This window comes from Marasmius oreades, chromosome 3 (assembly GCF_018924745.1).
Source record: "Marasmius oreades isolate 03SP1 chromosome 3, whole genome shotgun sequence".
NCBI lineage: Eukaryota > Fungi > Basidiomycota > Agaricomycetes > Agaricales > Marasmiaceae > Marasmius > Marasmius oreades.
In genome coordinates, this window is record NC_057325.1 from 395214 (window position 1) to 408689 (window position 13476).

Sequence of the window (13476 nt, forward strand, 5' to 3'; positions counted from 1 at the left end):
AAAATCCTGGTTGTCGGAGCTCGGGAGAATCGGTGGCGTACTTCTCGGCCTGATCCGGTCAAAGCTTCCGCGTGAGACCGCGGCTCAAATAGACAAAATCTGAGCCTCAGAACAATAAATACAACTATTAAATGTACTATTTTTCGACAGAAAAGAGCGCACAAGAGGGGAGGGCATGCCTTTGACACTCCGCCGGTACATCAGACTTCTAGACGCGAGGTTAACCTTATTGAACTTGAAGGGCGTTCGACCAATGCTCAAGTGAAAGTGAAAATGTAAAAGCTAACCTGGCCCTGCTGGGCAACGGTAGTTGTTGCCCATGTCTAGAGCGCTCGGAGAAATCAATGCGAGGCGTCAACCGGATGTATTAGATACCTAAATATTGACTTTCAGTTACGCGGCGTGCTGGTATGATGCTTGTCTTTATTAGCGGTGTCACCTAAGGTCCCCGTCCGCGCAACGCAATCAAAATCGTTTGAACCTGGTACTCTTTCGAATAAGGTTTTATTGTCCCCTTCGGGGAGACATACGTCAAATTGGAACAAAACAGAGAAGTGTCCATGTCCCCTGCACAAGGATGACACGCTTTACTGGAGTGGTAGACCCTATCGGTCTCAATATTTGTTTTGTTTTTTTGTTTTTGTCACGTATTCTTTTCTTGCTTTTTAGGGGGATATCTGACAATGCACAAGTCTTAGATTCACGTACACATAGGCAGGCAGGAACAAAGATTAAGATAAGGTCAAGCTCTCAAATCGATAACGATAAACTTCGTACTATTTCTTTTTCAAGATGGTAAGAAAGCACCCGCTCCATCAACAGCTTGGATATTTGACGTGTCACTGTAATCTAAATCTATCCATTTAGATTACTATATTACATTGTCGTCGAGATGTTAGTCAATGTATGTATGTAAGTTGTACACGGAGCATCATTAATCATTGTCGCATTGATGGTCCCTACGACGGTCCGCGCTGCTTTACGCAAGTTGTCGTGGCGAGCTCGAGCTAGCCAACTAAGTATGTACGACTCGGACTTTAGCCTTTTCCGAAGAGCCAGAAAGACCTTGAGGGAACGATCTTCCGCCGGCGCATAATTTTGAGGCGACCAGCGGGGGTTGCTGCGAAACATCTTTCTAACGTATTTTTCACCAGCACCTCCGAGCGTGGCGCTGAATCAGCTTTTTCTTCTTGGAAGGGTTTGGAAGAATTCGAAGGTTTGGTTTGGAGAGACTTGATCGGAGCCCGACTGAGATATTTAACGAAAATAAAATTTCGATCGGTTTCTCCCCCCCCCCAACCCCACTTTATTCGCCCCACTCATGCTACCCATAAGAAGTTCTTCGGTTTCTTTGGATGGAATCCCTACCAGCCCAGTGGAAGTCGAGGTTCAGGTCGAAGTTGAAGTTCATAGGGATGGTGATGACATACGCGCTGAGGGAGAAGGAGAACCTGAAATAGAAACTCCTTCTCACGCTGCGCATCGTCCATCATCTGGACTCGGGTGTCGTCGGGTCGTGGCTCGCAGTTTCCGCCAGTTCCTCAGTAACCCCATGTCTGTACCACGAGGAGAATACGACCCTAGGAGGGTCTGTCTACACCCTTTCCCCAATCTCGACTTGGGAAAACATCGTAGAACGCTTGGTGTTTATGTCGCAGGTGGATTGGTACGTTTTCGAAGTGGCCTTCTTTAGTCTATTACATCTACCGTTCTTTTCTCAATCCTTTTCCTTTTTTTCTCTTCCTTCTAGTTCGCACTAGCCTTTTGGGTGTTCTTGGACGCTGCTATTCTCTCTGCGCATGCCAAAGTACCTTGGGGTGATGATCCTCCAGTACACGTCACCTTCATCGACTGGATTCCAGGGATTTGCTCCGTGCTTGGATATATCGTGGTCAATATGATTGATAAGGATAGGGTGAAGGGAGAAGAAGGATTTGGTGATCCGAGATCTGTTTGGAGAGCGAGATTGTTTTTGTTCATTGGGTTTGCGTTGATGGCTGGTGGGCTGGCTGGTAGTGTGGTGAGTTTTTACTTCCTACTTCCCGAACTGCTGTTTGTGTTCTGAATCGATTTTGTTTTTTACAGACGATCCTCGTCTTGAAATACATGTTGAGCGACTATGCCGAGATGTTCAAGTACTACGGTTATGCCAACGTATCCCAGAACATTCTGCTCATGCTTTCTGCTATCGTGCTTTGGATGGCTCAGAGCGTGAGTAGCGAGTACGAGTACAACCTTACCCTGTAACAATCCTGGGGAAATCGGTTTCTGTAGTATGTTATGTTTTTGTATCATCGCTTCTTTTTTTTTTTTTTTGCCTGTTGTTTTGTTTGTTTTGACAATACAGCTTCTTGATTTTTTGCGAATATCTATCCTGGAGACTGTCTGAAGACATAACTGTGGAACGTATCCCTAGGGATGCTGTCGGCGGGTTGAGAAGATCAAGATCAGCAGAGTGGTTGAAATGGGCGCCCTCTAACTGACGAGGTAAGTCACTACTATTACGGGCCTACTACTACTTCTAACTTCTGGCAGGGTGCCTCATATGAAGCACCGATATGTTTCTAGAGGCTTCACAAAGTACTCTCCGGGAAACAGGCCTGTTTACGTGCAACGATCCGCGGGCTTTTCCCCACTTCCCTGCTCCCGTTCTGATGACCGCGGGCTCCTAATCTTCGCCTTGAGGACGACAGTGGTAGCAGCCGCCTTCATGATTTGATTTTAATGAAAGTACCCTTCGGGTTTTGTGCTGGCGTCGAAACATCATCTCGCCGACGGCGATAGATCACCCACCCTCCTTCCTTTGCTATTTCAAGCAACTTCAAATTTCGAGTTTTTTTTTGTTCATGATCATGTCGCCGCTGGCTCACATTGGGCAAACAATCATTCTTTGGTTTTCCCCCTTCCGTTACGATTTTCTGCTTTAACCTGTTCAGGCCTTCTTTCAATCGCGATTTGTTCTTGCCAATGCCCACGGGTTCTTTCTTAGCTTCTCTTCAACCGTGCTTTCGTACTCTCTTCCCACTGTTTGTTGTCCTTGGTGGTTTTAACGCTCGGTCTCGTTTATATCCACGATGGATAGAACGGAAGTTCGTGGGCGCTTTGATATTAATGTATGACCTTTCGCCGGGGTCATACATGACTCTTCTTAGTCTTCTCTGGGTAGACCGTACATACGGTTCGGGGCTCAACACGCGGGTGTTCCTGTAGAGGCCTGCCTTGTAGATCCGTTTCTCCCCCTTTTTTTCATTCCTTTTTGGAGCGTTCGTAGGTGGGGTTAAACATTGATATTGAGGCCTTGAGGAGCTACTCACGTGCGCATGAAAAGGCGGAGCCGACCTATGGGAGGGTTAAACGTCAAACATCGACTCAACGACTCGAAGGGAATAGGAGTGGTGGCAATGCAGCGACACTTTCCTGACGCTGCGTCCGAGTCGGGCCAATATTCTCTTGCGGGCTAGACCTGTGATAGGACCGTCAATGAGCAAGCGTCGATAGGCGAGTTTCTTGTGAGGGGTCGGCTACAGGCCTATTTGCGGGCCAGCCCCCGGGCGACCATAATCCCCATTTACATGATACAGTTTCGATTCCTTATAAGTTAATTCATACCTCATATCGTGGGTCCTTGCCACCCTATATTTATAGCTCCTGTACACTATCCGACTCTTGGATGACTGCTGCAGGAATAAGTAATCCAAACCCTCGCCGGCCTTCATACGAAATTGGAATCAACAACGACGTCTGGCAAAGCCACCTAGTGACAACAGCACCTTCAAGTGGCACCTCAAGGTCTCAAGATCAGCGGCCGTCTGAGACGATGTGGCCTCGTACACTGGATTTTCCCCTCAGCCTCCGCCGGCGCGCCCTGTTGCACCGCGTGAGCATCCCTTGTTACTTGCTAGGGTTTCTCAATGCTAGTGATACCGTGGTTTGGTTCGGTGCTCACCCACCACTTTTCGTGAACACTGAACCCCCAACCCGAGCCTTCTGATGTTTATGGACGCAGTGGGAGCGTCACCAATCGATGTTGAATCGGAGTCTGATGACACTTGGCACTCCGGCATCCGAGATGCGGTCAAAAAGGCGCAGCGGTGCCAACCCCCCCTATTATTTCCATCTCTCTTCTTGACCTCTACATTGCTATTTACTATCATCACCACAACCTTCATGGACAGTAAGCCCTCACCTTGGTTATCAACTAAATCTTGCTTGTTGAAACGTGACTCAGAGCCTCAGGACGTTCAAGTTGCTGTCCCGACCACCACTGGGGTCCCAGACTCGGACAATGTCCCAATCCCAATCCCAACATCCCACCACTGGCACCGTCGTCTAGTGTTGGTGTTTAAATGAATCTTGGCACTAATCACTCTCGGATTCTCGCTCACGGCTTGTTTCACCTTCTTCGTCCCCGAACAACCCACGACATCAGGAAAAACCCGAATTCTGAATTCGCCATAATTAATGTTAATCCGGCTAACCACTCTAATTTGTGTAATTAATGTAATTTGACCAAATTAACTAACAGTGGAAAAGTAATTATGGCTAATTCTTACTGATTTCTCAATCTTTTGATTAATTCAGGCAGTTTTTTGTGCTCTTTATATTGGTAAAAAAAAGTATTCATAATTGATTATTTACCCTAGATCTAATATACAGTGGCATATGTTGAACGATCAAGGAAATCATTGACAAAAAAATTTTGACAGAGCTCCAGTACATTACTTGACTTCCACTCTGATGGTGCGTGTGATCCAAATTGTGGATAGAGATGAACACTACAGCAGATAGTTTCCACAGGAACAACACTAGCCAGCCGTGCATGTCCACCTGGACGGAATGCATGAGACACCTTATACATAAGATGGTTTGGCTCAGGTCCTTGTTTGAATGGTGTGAACCACTCAACATATGCCAGGTACTTTGAAGGTTGTACACCCAATGAACTTGGAAACCATTCATTGAGTGCCGCCTTTGGGAGTGTAAAAACACATCGAATCTGACCAACTTGGTAGCCTATACTAAACTCAGAAAGGAGCTGATTTAGAAGATAGTATAACTAACCTTTTACTCCACTAGTCACCCCACCATCAACATTAATAAGTGCTGTGTCGAATCGCCCAGGTATTGGTCGGCCATACTTGTCTTTCCGACCTGGCTCTGCTTGAATAGCATCCACTATGGACTCAGGCCCTTTAGTAATGCTATAAGGATTGTGCTCAGTGAATTTGATGCAATGATATACTGCAACTGCATGAAAAGGGACAAAAGTAAGCACACTCCGGGTGGCTATTCGAAGGGTTGTTGTAGTAAAAACTTGTTCTGGTGCCTGTGCCTTTGCAATATACTCTCCCAAACAGTATTCAAAGTCCTTTGCACCATAATCATCAATGAGTGTTCCGAAGAGAACCCTGTTGACTGAAGGGTGCTTGGACATGAGAAGCTTGCGGTGTGGAACAAGTACTGGAGGATGCCTCATGGTGTTTAGCTCGAAAGTTGAGGGGATATTTTTGCTGGTAAGCCTCCTCTGGATATATCGGTCATGGTGGACAACTTTCTCTTTTCTTTCAAGCCATAATGTCATCTGAGGGTATTCATCTTTGCGATTTGTTGCTGCATAGGCATCCTTTGCCATATCGATATGTAGACGTTCTGTGTATTCCGTACTACAATTGTCCGTGGTTCCAATATGTTCAATAAACATGCGGAAATGCTGGCAGTAGTGGAGTTTGGGGGATATTGAAGTGCTCCCGAATGTTGAGATCTATAAAAATATCCTTGTTGTTGTGAAATCGGCACAATGCATCCTCAAGACTGTCGAGGGTTTTATCGGAATGGACAGGATACTGAGCAAGATATAGGAAATCGAGAATAGCGCGTACAGAACGGATGAGACGGTCAGAAGAGAGCCCATTTGGAAGTCGCATATCAATAATGATGCCAAGGATGAGTTGACAGAGTTGAGCATGCTCTGTTCCAGTGATGCGTGATAGGTGTGTGATTCCATTAAGAAAAAGTCGAATCTTGCGATTGGGGGGAAAGCGACAACAACGGGCATCTATCTCATCATGGCCAAAAACCAGCTTCAACCATGAAAAGACATGCTTGATAACACCTTGGAATAGTTGGTGAAGGACATCTGGGGTGATACACATGTGGATGTTTGTATAAGGGTGATGGCGCCAAAAGATGTTCTGAATTGGCTTGATACCAACTGAAGAACATGCCTTGTAGAAAGCGTCATAACCTTTATCGATGGAAGCTAAGGCATGACGTATGGGTACAATGTCCCGTGGAATGCATTGCATGTTGAAATCTCCAAGCTCGTCCCTTTTTACATCTCCAACAGGACATTCACCATTCTTTCGCCCAGTAACAAGAAGTTGTTCGGGATAATCTCCAACAAAAATAGCATGAAGAGGAAATCCATGACGAACAGCACCATCACCACTAACCAGCCTCATGCCTTTGTCGCCTGCAGGGATAAGTGGATCAAGCACAAATGACATGCATGTGTGAAAAAGGTTTGCTAAAACACGGCGACGACTAGCCTTGACTTTAATGTGGGTGAGTTTGGTGGTTGGAAGATAGGCAATGAGAATCTGGGCATATCGGGATGGCTTCCATCGAATGAACTTTGGTAGATTTCCAATAGTCATATATACCGGGTAAGCAGTCTTGTTACGGAAAAGTGTGACTTGGGTCTTGTCAGATGAGATGATAATCGGGACGATGGTAGCATTGGGGTGATGCTTCTCAAACACTTCCTGGTCATTTATATCAGTATAGAGATGCAGCTCCTAGAAGAGTTGATAGGCGTACCTGCATCTCCCACCACCAATTACCTGTATGCATATCATGGTACAGCCGAATTGTCTTTTCCTCGTCTTTGTAATGACGTTCAGGTGCAAAAACAAGATAGGGAGTGAACTCAGGATTGCCCCAGAGTGCCTTGATACACTCCCGTATATCTCGGTAAAAAAAATCAAATGACTGCCCAGCAATAGTAACCTCTTCTCGATGAAAATGCGGACGATCAGGGAGAGAATCAATGAGTTTATTGAGTTCCTTGCTGGTCGAAAATGAAAATCCAAGACGGTCACATAACTGTTCAATGGTGAAACAGTTGCCAGCATGTCAGTAAACGTGTGACTACATGGCCTTGGATGTGAACTTACTCCTTCAATCTGCAGCAGCTCTGTCAATGCAGTTGCTCCTGGTCCTCGTAGTTTTGCCCACCTCACAAACTCCCATTCTAGTTTTGAGCTACAAGGTGCATAGGGACTCTCTGTTGAGCCTGCAACACTTGCCCCATAATGAGAGTCACCATGATCGTGATGTCAATGTAGAGGTGTCCCTGCAAGGATGGATGGGAATTTTTCAATAAAAATCTCCTTCCGTAGCCTTTCATCTATAGCTTGTCTTCGTGTCAGGGGTACAGGTGTGTCCAAGGCTTCATTGTCAGATTCCGGATAATATGGCATCGAAGTAGGTGCAGAGCGAGACACTTCTGGAATGCTTTCAATGATTGCCTGCTCAGCCGCATCGAGGTCAGAGTCCCCTTCAGAATCACTGGTATCCACCTCTGAGTCTACTTTTCCCCCCTCCGACCCTTCGGGAGTCATATTCTCGGTATCTCTGCCCTCTTCATCCAAACTCTGTCCAAAATCCTCTGGCGTGTACATCGGACTGAAATAGTCACCTGCAAACGGTACTGGATCTTCTTCGTCTCCCTCATCTGTTTCAGCATCCGAAGAGTCTGAATCAGATGGAACGTATGAGTGCAGGTAATCGTAGAGGCGCCGGCATTCAGGGTTTTGACTGAGACGTAGGTGGGTCTGGTATCCCTGGTACGAGAAGGCTTTTGAGTTGCATCCTGAACAGTGGAAGTTCATTTGAGAGGCTAGTTACTACTGCTGAGATGGTGGGCGTGGAGTGTAAGACTGAAGGTGCATGTGGACGACATGTGGCTTACACGGCTTACACGGTTACACCGCCCCCTAAGTATACCATACAGTAGAATATTATACCTAGGCATCTATGATATAGGCTATTCCCGATAACAACAATACTACAGCCTAAGGTGACACGATTAAGGCGTACCACAGCCCGTTGTGAAGTCCAAACTCAGAACCGACGTGAGCGTCGCTGCCAGTAAACAAAGATTCAAACTTATGCAAAGTAGAAAACAAGAACAAACTGTACCTTACAAAGCGGCACAAGTGTCCTATCCTTGCAGTGAGAGCGATCTGGGGGTATAACCTAGAGGCCTACGACGACGAGTCGACGAGTCTTGGAAGAAGTTTGAGAACAAAGGCGTGGCGGGCGGGCTAAATAATATCAAAAGTGATGATTCGGATGAGGTAGAGCGCAACAGAGGAGAGATGTGTTCACGCACTCTAAAAATCTCGGAACTGCTGTTATTCCCAAACTGCTCATCTGCGGCGGCCCTCTCCATAGACACCAGCCAGCGCTGTGGCCATGTCACCGTTGTTCAACTCTAAATACAAAGTTCGTTCAGTATGTAATATGTGAACATGGTAGAATAACAACAAAGAGAACATACGCAATTGTTCCCATACCAATGCTGTAAATATTGTTCACAGCTCTCATACGAGGCGCTAGCACTAGAGTTATTTGTGTCGTTGATAGTGGAGGCTCGAGTTGAGATCACCTAAGTCATTGTTTGAGAAGGCTAAAGAAAAATTGAATCAAAGAGGATCAGGAAGGTCAGTGTAGAGATAAAATCAAGTGCACTCACGAACTTTCAGAACTTAGGAGTGACAGCTTCGAGCTGGTTGTCGAGGGAAGAAGTAGAAGGACAAGTGACGGTGACGACGGATGTCCGCTGCCCGATTGGGATAATCCATGGCATGGTGACACAATACGTGTCACTTTATAATTTTTTTCCCTCACCCACCATCTCACATTCATTGCCACCTGTCATTCCTTTATATTCCACATTCATTATCTTTATCGTCTCACATTCCTTTAATTACTAGTATAGCAAGATGTCGTCACGGAGATTAAAAGCTGCCGCAACTAGGGGAAAAAACCGTGCCCGCGAAGAACAAGAGCAGTTAGCCCTGCAACGGCAAGTTGCTGCGTCAGGTGGCCGAACAGCGAAGAGGAAAGCTGGCGAACGTAAGTTTCTCTTATTATCATCGTATATGTCGCTCAAGCTCAACAGGATGGGCAGAGGCATCTGTCATCAAGAAGAAGAAACAAGATGCACCGCCATCCCAGGCGACTGGTATTTTTTTCTTCTTTTTTCCTACCGCAATACTCATATATCGTAGCTGTTATAGCTCGTTCCTCATCAAGGAGAGTACAATGTCAGGATTCCAGCTTTGAAGAAGAGGACGGATGTGGGAGTTCATCCGACTCGGGCGACAATTTGGCGGGCACCAACAACGAGGAAGAACTTGAAGAAGAAATGGAAGCTGAGCGCCACGACTCAGACAACAACGGGCTTGCGACTATCGCATCGGTCGATAGAAATGCGTTGTTGGCTTCCGAGGTAAGTCTCTCCTCAATGTAGAACTCTGTTTTTAAAATAAATTGTTTCGTAGGCACCTATTATACATACGCGCCTGCAGAGGCTTGAAGCGGTGGCTCTCTTTGACGATGACGACAATGTTGTCGAGGCCACAAGTTCACGTACCAGCACTCACCATCGCTCAAGCTCAGCCCAATCCAGTTCCAACGCAAGGTTTATCAATCCACCTGCCTCTGCCATCGATGACTACGATATGCAGAACAGAGATCAGAGCCACAGTGAGGAGGTGTCAGATCCTGAAGATCAAGCCACGGTATGTGCATTTGACATAGCTGTTATCAGTGCTAATATGAACTTAGGCTTTCCGTAATACACGAACGGAGGATAGCCCTCAGGTGTGTCAGCGTTCCTTGGTTCCTTTCTATTGACTACTGGTTAACATCACATTTTCCAGGGTTCTCGGCCGTACCGACCTCTCAAGCAACGAAATGTAAGTAACGTGGCCAGTTGTGGGCATGTATTGGTCTATTTACTGTTTACAGGTCCGAACAATCAGAAGCCACGATGATCTCAACGTCGACCCGCCATCGACTCTGTCAAAAGCGCCTGCCAACCAAAGAATTTCAAAGCCAAAGAAGTCAGTTCGTCAAGAGAATTTCGAGAAGGAGGTACGTTATACTCTCGTCTACCTCAACCTACAATGAAGATTTTTCTAGGTCCCAGTCATTCAACATACTTCAGCTCAAGCACGAGTACTGAAGAACAACAGCGAGAAGGGGACAAGTCGGAAGCCCATCTCAGACATCGCACTTGAACGGGAATGGCCATCATGTGCAACACTCGTGGATCATCCTACAGGGAAAAGCGTGATACGAATAACTGACCAGCCACACGAAATCCAACGCGTCATCCAGCACACTCTCAAGATAGCCACAATCGAACTCGTATACATCAACGCCTATCCCGATCCCGCCAACCTCACTCAAAACACTCGAAAACTTCTGCTCACATCGGCACGAGGTCTCAATTGCGACTATCCACGGCAGGGATATAAAACCATCAAGGAACGTATCAAATCACCAGATCATGAGTTCACGGACACTATGGGGAAGGTTGTGAGTAATATTGTTCAAAGTTCTTCCTCCTGCCGGAACTGAATATATTCTTTATAACAGCTAATCACCTGAAGCTCTCATGTACGTGGCGACGCAAAAGATGTTGCTGTCAGCTCTGTTCACAGTTATGAACTCAACACTGGAAACAAGAGAACTTGCAGTGCCCGAGTACAAGCCCTGTTGAAGGACGACAACTTCGCATATCCCGGGAGCTGGGACAATCTATCGGTGAGTTCAATTCCCGTTGTCAATCCAAACCGAAAAGGACTAATAAGTCGAAATACCTCAGACAACTGTAACCTGGAAAGCCAACATTTGCAAGCCGTATGCAGCCCAACCGCTCATTTCATGTATCCGAGGTTTGATGTCAAACAAGAAGTTTCCGACACCTCAAAATCAGCAAATCTTCGCTTCGTCAATTGAAGAACTGCCTGATGAGCTTGAGCTGCCTCCTGGGCTCATTGCACTTGCGACAACTACTGTAAGTCTTCATGTCTGTTTGTAGTATGGATACTGAAGTTCTGTAGATTATGGCTGCTCTTCGTGACTGGAAATCAGGGGAAAATTCCCCCCTGAAATTCGAAGGGAACATGTTCAACTGCACATATGCAAGTAACATTGAATGGATGGCAGCTGCACAACAACGAAATCCCGCCAACTACCATAAACTCATGCACAAGTTGTATGAGCTTGTAATGTGAGTTGACTTCTCTACTGATTCCGTATCATGCTATTAACAATACTTCAGGGTACCAGATGATTTAGAGCAAGGCAAGCTAGTAAATACCATGGCTAGAAGCATGATTGATGAGATTGACTTCTGATTTTTCAACATACTCTAATTCTCGTAGCTTATAGTATATATCATGGTAATATATGTTAAATTCATGGTAATTGGGCTGAATTCAACGAAAAATGTGTGATTAATTAGCAATCAGTCTATAATAATGCATTAGAATGTGCACGAATGTGCTCAAATACCTTCACATTTACTTAATTCACTTAAAAATGCGTAATTAAGAGGCATTCAGCCCAACAAACCTATGATAATACATGAGAAAACAGGCGGATTCGCAAAAATTCAGACGAATTTGAAGTAACGTCCATTAACATTACGAGGGGATGTTTAATTCGCGTTAACCGAGCGAATGATCGAATTCATTCGATTAACAAAAATTAACACTAATTAATACTAATCATACCCTCTTCGAACGAATTCACAATATGGGGTTTTCCTGATGGATATCGTCCCGCCTTATGCAAGTCAACTACCTCTCCAATGTTCTTCTCGCTTCAGTCTCTTTAATGGCCCCTTCCGATGAGGTGTGCGGGTTGCTGGCCCTGTATTCGTTAGATGTTCTTAATCTCATCTGTAAGTGGTACATATACCTGTGTAACATGCCGGATCTCCATTCATGAACCCCTCTCAGTGTTCCTATGGTCGACAGGTTCTTCCGAACCACCTCCAGAGCCCTCCGAGCTATCTGGCGGTATCATGGCTGTCCTTGGCGACAATGCTAATGTGTTAGGACATTTGATTGGCCAGTTTTTCTTGACGGGAGTTAATTTCCTGTCCGCCATCTATCTTGCGGAAGGAGAGATTCCGTTAGAGAAGATGGGGCATTTCGGAGCTTTGGTTATCATACTGTTGGATTTTATGGTTAGAAAGCCGGTGAGTCTCTTTCTTACTGTCAGAATGATTTCGTTTATAGTATGAGCTAACGTACTTCTGCCAACTAAAGGGCAAGAAGACGAGCAAGGGAAAGGAGGAGACGATCAGGATGGTTTAAGTACGGATACGCCCAGTTTGATTTAGTAAATGATACTCCATGAGTCTTTTATTGATATTAGCTACCAATCCCATTAGAGTCAACTTATGGTGAGTCCGTAACCGTAACCATACTTGGACCGTATACGGGTTTATGAGCGTATATATATCCTCTGTCGTTTCATGCATTTTGTTTAAACGAGAGACGTTGCGACGTCTGTCTCAAAGTCAAAAATTGAGTTTGAGATCTCAAAATCTCAATCTCAATTCCAGTATCTGAGTCTCCATAGTAGCTGAGGTGAGGCATACAGTCGTCCATAAAATAATGTTATAACTTATTCTCAAAATTTCAACAGATCTCAATATATTTAATGTCTCAATTGTTCAAATCTCAAAATTATTTTACAATCTCAAAAACTCAACTCAGGCTCAAATTTGAGATAAGGTTGAATTTATGGTTCTGAGAAGTATATCAGTTTAAATATCTAGAGAGAAGAGATGGGACAGGTATATCTATGTATGTATGTATGTACAGTGTATAACTTATCAATCTGAAGCATTAGAATTGTTGTTATTTTCCTTAGGAAGGGACGAAGAGTAGTGTTAGCAATTGTGATTGCGTTACACGCGCGTACACGCTATATTACGGACTTAGGAATTTTAGAAAAAGAACGTAATGGGTAAGTAACAGATGAGAAAAAGGACGTAACGGTAAGTAACACATGAGGAAAAGTAAGTAACAGGTGAGGAGAGGTAAGTAAAAAGTAAGTAATGTGTGTATAACAAGTCTGTAACCAGTCCACCCTGGAAAAGAAGTTAATCTCAGTACAACCAGAGGTGCTTATACAGTATACCAGGTCCGAGAAGTGATAGGTATATATAAACATACAAATGATGAGTGGCGCTGTAATGCATGCGGCTCCATTGCTGTTTGCACAGCCACCATTGACATGGAAGTTACAGTTATTATCATGGTGAAGATTACTTGTAGCACTCTAGTTGTTGTACAGCATGATAGATTGTGGCTCCACAGCCTACCCAAGTATTCTCCTGTTCCTCACATAGGACTGAAGCACATCTGACCCTCTGAAATCTCC

General features: G+C 45.1%; 7 protein-coding genes across 7 annotated transcripts; 4 read left to right on the plus strand and 3 right to left on the minus strand.

Annotated features, from left to right (window-relative positions):
* Positions 1 to 1321: 1321 nt before the first annotated feature.
* On the plus strand, positions 1322 to 2316 carry E1B28_005430 (uncharacterized protein; the record flags this gene model as incomplete). The annotated part of the gene is made up of 3 exons (XM_043149992.1): positions 1322 to 1666; positions 1751 to 2020; positions 2086 to 2316. 3 exons carry the CDS (start codon positions 1322 to 1324, stop codon positions 2245 to 2247), a joined length of 777 nt encoding a protein of 258 aa, XP_043011076.1. The 3' UTR covers positions 2248 to 2316.
* A 2740-nt stretch (positions 2317 to 5056) lies between these two features.
* On the minus strand, positions 5057 to 5632 carry E1B28_005431 (uncharacterized protein; the record flags this gene model as incomplete). Its single annotated transcript, XM_043149993.1, has 1 exon — positions 5057 to 5632. The coding sequence occupies one exon, from the start codon at positions 5630 to 5632 to the stop codon at positions 5057 to 5059; it is 576 nt and encodes a 191-aa protein (XP_043011077.1).
* Positions 5633 to 5690: 58 nt separating this feature from the next.
* E1B28_005432 (uncharacterized protein) lies at positions 5691 to 6852 on the minus strand (the record flags this gene model as incomplete). The annotated part of the gene is made up of 2 exons (XM_043149994.1): positions 5691 to 6764; positions 6820 to 6852. 2 exons carry the CDS (start codon positions 6850 to 6852, stop codon positions 5691 to 5693), a joined length of 1107 nt encoding a protein of 368 aa, XP_043011078.1.
* A 485-nt stretch (positions 6853 to 7337) lies between these two features.
* On the minus strand, positions 7338 to 7892 carry E1B28_005433 (uncharacterized protein; the record flags this gene model as incomplete). Its single annotated transcript, XM_043149995.1, has 1 exon — positions 7338 to 7892. One exon carries the CDS (start codon positions 7890 to 7892, stop codon positions 7338 to 7340), a length of 555 nt encoding a protein of 184 aa, XP_043011079.1.
* A 1116-nt stretch (positions 7893 to 9008) lies between these two features.
* Positions 9009 to 10683, plus strand: E1B28_005434 (uncharacterized protein; the record flags this gene model as incomplete). Its single annotated transcript, XM_043149996.1, has 9 exons — positions 9009 to 9141; positions 9197 to 9250; positions 9297 to 9517; positions 9570 to 9809; positions 9856 to 9891; positions 9951 to 9986; positions 10039 to 10164; positions 10213 to 10611; positions 10672 to 10683. The coding sequence occupies 9 exons, from the start codon at positions 9009 to 9011 to the stop codon at positions 10681 to 10683; spliced, it is 1257 nt and encodes a 418-aa protein (XP_043011080.1).
* A 458-nt stretch (positions 10684 to 11141) lies between these two features.
* Positions 11142 to 11435, plus strand: E1B28_005435 (uncharacterized protein; the record flags this gene model as incomplete). Its single annotated transcript, XM_043149997.1, has 2 exons — positions 11142 to 11308; positions 11360 to 11435. The coding sequence occupies 2 exons, from the start codon at positions 11142 to 11144 to the stop codon at positions 11433 to 11435; spliced, it is 243 nt and encodes an 80-aa protein (XP_043011081.1).
* A 433-nt stretch (positions 11436 to 11868) lies between these two features.
* E1B28_005436 (uncharacterized protein) lies at positions 11869 to 12401 on the plus strand (the record flags this gene model as incomplete). The annotated part of the gene is made up of 3 exons (XM_043149998.1): positions 11869 to 11983; positions 12042 to 12283; positions 12354 to 12401. 3 exons carry the CDS (start codon positions 11869 to 11871, stop codon positions 12399 to 12401), a joined length of 405 nt encoding a protein of 134 aa, XP_043011082.1.
* Between the last annotated feature and the right edge of the window lie 1075 nt (positions 12402 to 13476).